Source organism: Cloeon dipterum, chromosome 2 (assembly GCF_949628265.1).
Source record: "Cloeon dipterum chromosome 2, ieCloDipt1.1, whole genome shotgun sequence".
Classification (NCBI taxonomy): domain Eukaryota; kingdom Metazoa; phylum Arthropoda; class Insecta; order Ephemeroptera; family Baetidae; genus Cloeon; species Cloeon dipterum.
The window spans coordinates 26,713,959-26,716,955 of record NC_088787.1 but is presented as its reverse complement, the minus strand read 5'-3'; the positions used below and the strand labels follow the sequence as shown (position 1 = coordinate 26,716,955).

Below are 2,997 nucleotides of genomic sequence, written 5' to 3'. Positions count from 1 at the left end.
CAATTTTTTATTTAGTGAAATATAAAATCAGCGTAAAAATAGTTCTCATATATCAAAATTTTAGAGCTATGCATCAAGACAAGTGTGCATCAAAAGTAAATTACAATCACGAGAGAATTTGGTAGGACATTGTGAAATACTTGTTTGTTTCACACCCACTACACTCAGTTTCGGAAAGTAACAAAGATTTTTGTAACAATTACGTTTTTTTACCAAATGTGACACAGCATTAAAGTTCTCATTATTGGGAAATTCGAACCCCAAAGAATATGTGGAAGAAAAGTGACTCTGTGGCACATCCTACCCAAAAAGAAACAAATAAAAAGGATTATGCGAGGTCAACACCGAATCCCAGAAGACGGTCAAATCGCCAGCCAACAATCTGCATCCTTGCAAATCAGGTAATAGTGCGTAAGGCGGCCGAGAGACTGCAGCTGATAGAAGTGGGTGAAAAAGCCTCCTGGAATTTGCTTTGGACCGACCAAGCCGTCACTGTCCAGCAGTGCCTTTCCATTGAGCGCTTCCAGATTGTCAACTACATCCCTGGCATTAGTGAAATCTCTCGAAAAGACCTATTGGCGAGGAACCTGACGAGAATGCAGAAATTGTTTCCTGAAGAATATGATTTCTTCCCAAAAACTTGGTGGCTTCCTGCTGATCATAAGGTATAAATATCTAAATCTAAATACAGACCTTAGCCAGTCCATAGATCAGTTTATATCTAAATCCGGTTTCCCTGAAGGATTTGGCCCAGTTTTCTAGGGCACAGCGCGGCTGTTACTACATCGTTAAGCCAGGCAGCAGTTCTCAGGGTCGAGGAATTTTCATTACCAAGAATATCGGCGAGTTGGACGGCCTTCAGCAGTACGTCTGCCAGGCCTACATTTCAAGACCGTTGCTGATCGATGGCTACAAGTTCGACATGCGTGTTTACGGCCTGATCACCTCCTGCGATCCTTTGAGACTGCACATTTACAATGAGGGCATTGCAAGGTTCGCCACACAGAAATACGCCTTACCATGCAATGGAAACACGGACAACGTTTTCATGCACCTGACCAATTACTCGATCAACAAACACAGCTGCGACTTCATGAAGGGCGAGGAGGGTAGCAAGAGACGCATTTCTATGATTAACGCCTGGCTGCTGCATCAAGGCTTCGACGTCGGTCTTATTTGGAGCTCCATCGATGATGCCATTTCTAAAACGGTCATTGCCACTGCTGAAAATCTCAAGCGCCAATACAGGATGTCATTCCCCAGGTACAATCAAATGTTTAATTGATTGCTATTGTTAACAAAACTTTTTTAGACATTTTCAAGGCTGCTTCGTTCTTCTGGGGTTTGATATTATGTTAGACGCAGACCTCAAGCCTCATGTGATCGAGGTGAATCGATGCCCAAGCTTGAATATCGACTCTCCCTTAGACGAGGAGATAAAAGAACAGCTTCTGGTTGACACTTTCACTTTGCTCAACCTTAAAAGACTCGACCAGCAGCGAGTCAAGGAAGAAGAAAGGAAGAAGCTGTTTGAATCTAGTCAGCTGGTCATCAAGAAAATTGCCCTCAAAGCAGCCAACCATCCTGGAGTGGACTCCACGGACAAGGAAGCCAGAGCTCATGATGAAGCACAAGCCCTTTTGCAAGCCCAAATCGACTGGGAGGAGAAGAATTCGGGTAACTTCAGACTAGCCTATCCAAGTGCAAACAGCGAAGCATATTCAAAATTCTTCGACGTCGAAAGCAACAGTTCTGTCTACCAGGAAACAGTCGCCTCGAAGGCTCGGAAAGCCATGGTGATGAAAAATTTGCAAAATGTTGATGACGAGATTGTCCCGGCTTATGAGAACTTCAGCTTGAAAGAGGAAGAGGTCAAAGTAAATGGAAATACAGTGACCAGAGGTCGAATTGCCACCCTCAACTCCTTTGAGCCGTGCTTCATTAATTTGGCTGAGGAGCGGGAGAGGCTGCGAGATATGGAAAAGAGGGATGCCCTTGTCAGGTCGGCCAACCTGCGCTCTGCCATTGTTGAGGCCATGCGGCAAAACGGCCTGCTGAGGCCAAACGAGATTGAGGAGCCAATGAAGGCGGAAAAGGTCAAGTACGCAGTGCTGCCTAAAATTTTCCCTGATTTCGAGCCGCTTGACACTAGCAGCTACTTCCTTTGATGGCTTTTAAAACGCATTCAAAGGACTAAGCGCACTCATATGTTTTCTTTTAAGAATAAAAAGGATTATTGAACCTCAAATTGAATTTAAATGCAGTGTCTGGCTGAGATAAACCCCGCGTGATTATAACATTAAAAATACTCTCTGGCCGCGCATGTCGCTGGATTACATGTAAAGAATCGATCCTGAAACATTATGAGAAGGAAAGATAAACGCACACACGCTGTACGGCCTTTTATAAAAAACGGCTGGCCGAGCCGAGCAGACATCACTCTTGGCGCGACTGCTAAATGCATGCACGTATAGACGGCAGAAGGACAAATGTTGTATGGGCCAAGAATTTATCCCGACGTAAATTAATGTGCGTGATTAAAGCGATCAGGCTTTACTCTCGCTGCTCGCTTCTTTTTTACTTTATAGATCCGTGGCCATCTTTCATTCCCTCACTCTCTGATAAATGTACACAAGCGCCGATACCGTCGTCCAGAAAATCGTTGTCTTTGGCTTCGGCCTGGCCTGGCGGGCTTTCCAGCTTCTCAATAAATAATCTGAAAATTCCTCGTGCGATCGTGACCGAATTTAATTATTCGCAACTTGCGGCCGCATAAATAATAAAATTAGTTCATCTAATTGAATAGCGGGCGGCAATCGTGTTCCAATAGCATCTTGAAGCCGCCGCAGTGGCGGTGTGTTATTTTGTATTGTGCAATGCCGCCCTGTAATAAGTAATATAACGATAATCTATAACACAAAAGGTAGTAAAATCGCTCGAGCGGCGAATTGCTTCACACCGAAGAGCAATATAGCCGAGTTTGGATGCGCCCGCGAC

At 44.5% G+C, this 2,997-nt stretch overlaps 1 protein-coding gene across 1 annotated transcript; it reads left to right on the top strand.

Moving 5' to 3' along the window:
- Positions 1-269: 269 nt before the first annotated feature.
- On the top strand, positions 270-2,183 carry LOC135937544 (tubulin polyglutamylase TTLL13-like). The gene is made up of 3 exons (XM_065480697.1): positions 270-665; positions 743-1,263; positions 1,313-2,183. Exons 1-3 carry the CDS (start codon positions 270-272, stop codon positions 2,166-2,168), a joined length of 1,773 nt encoding a protein of 590 aa, XP_065336769.1. The 3' UTR covers positions 2,169-2,183.
- The last annotated feature ends 814 nt before the right edge of the window (positions 2,184-2,997 follow it).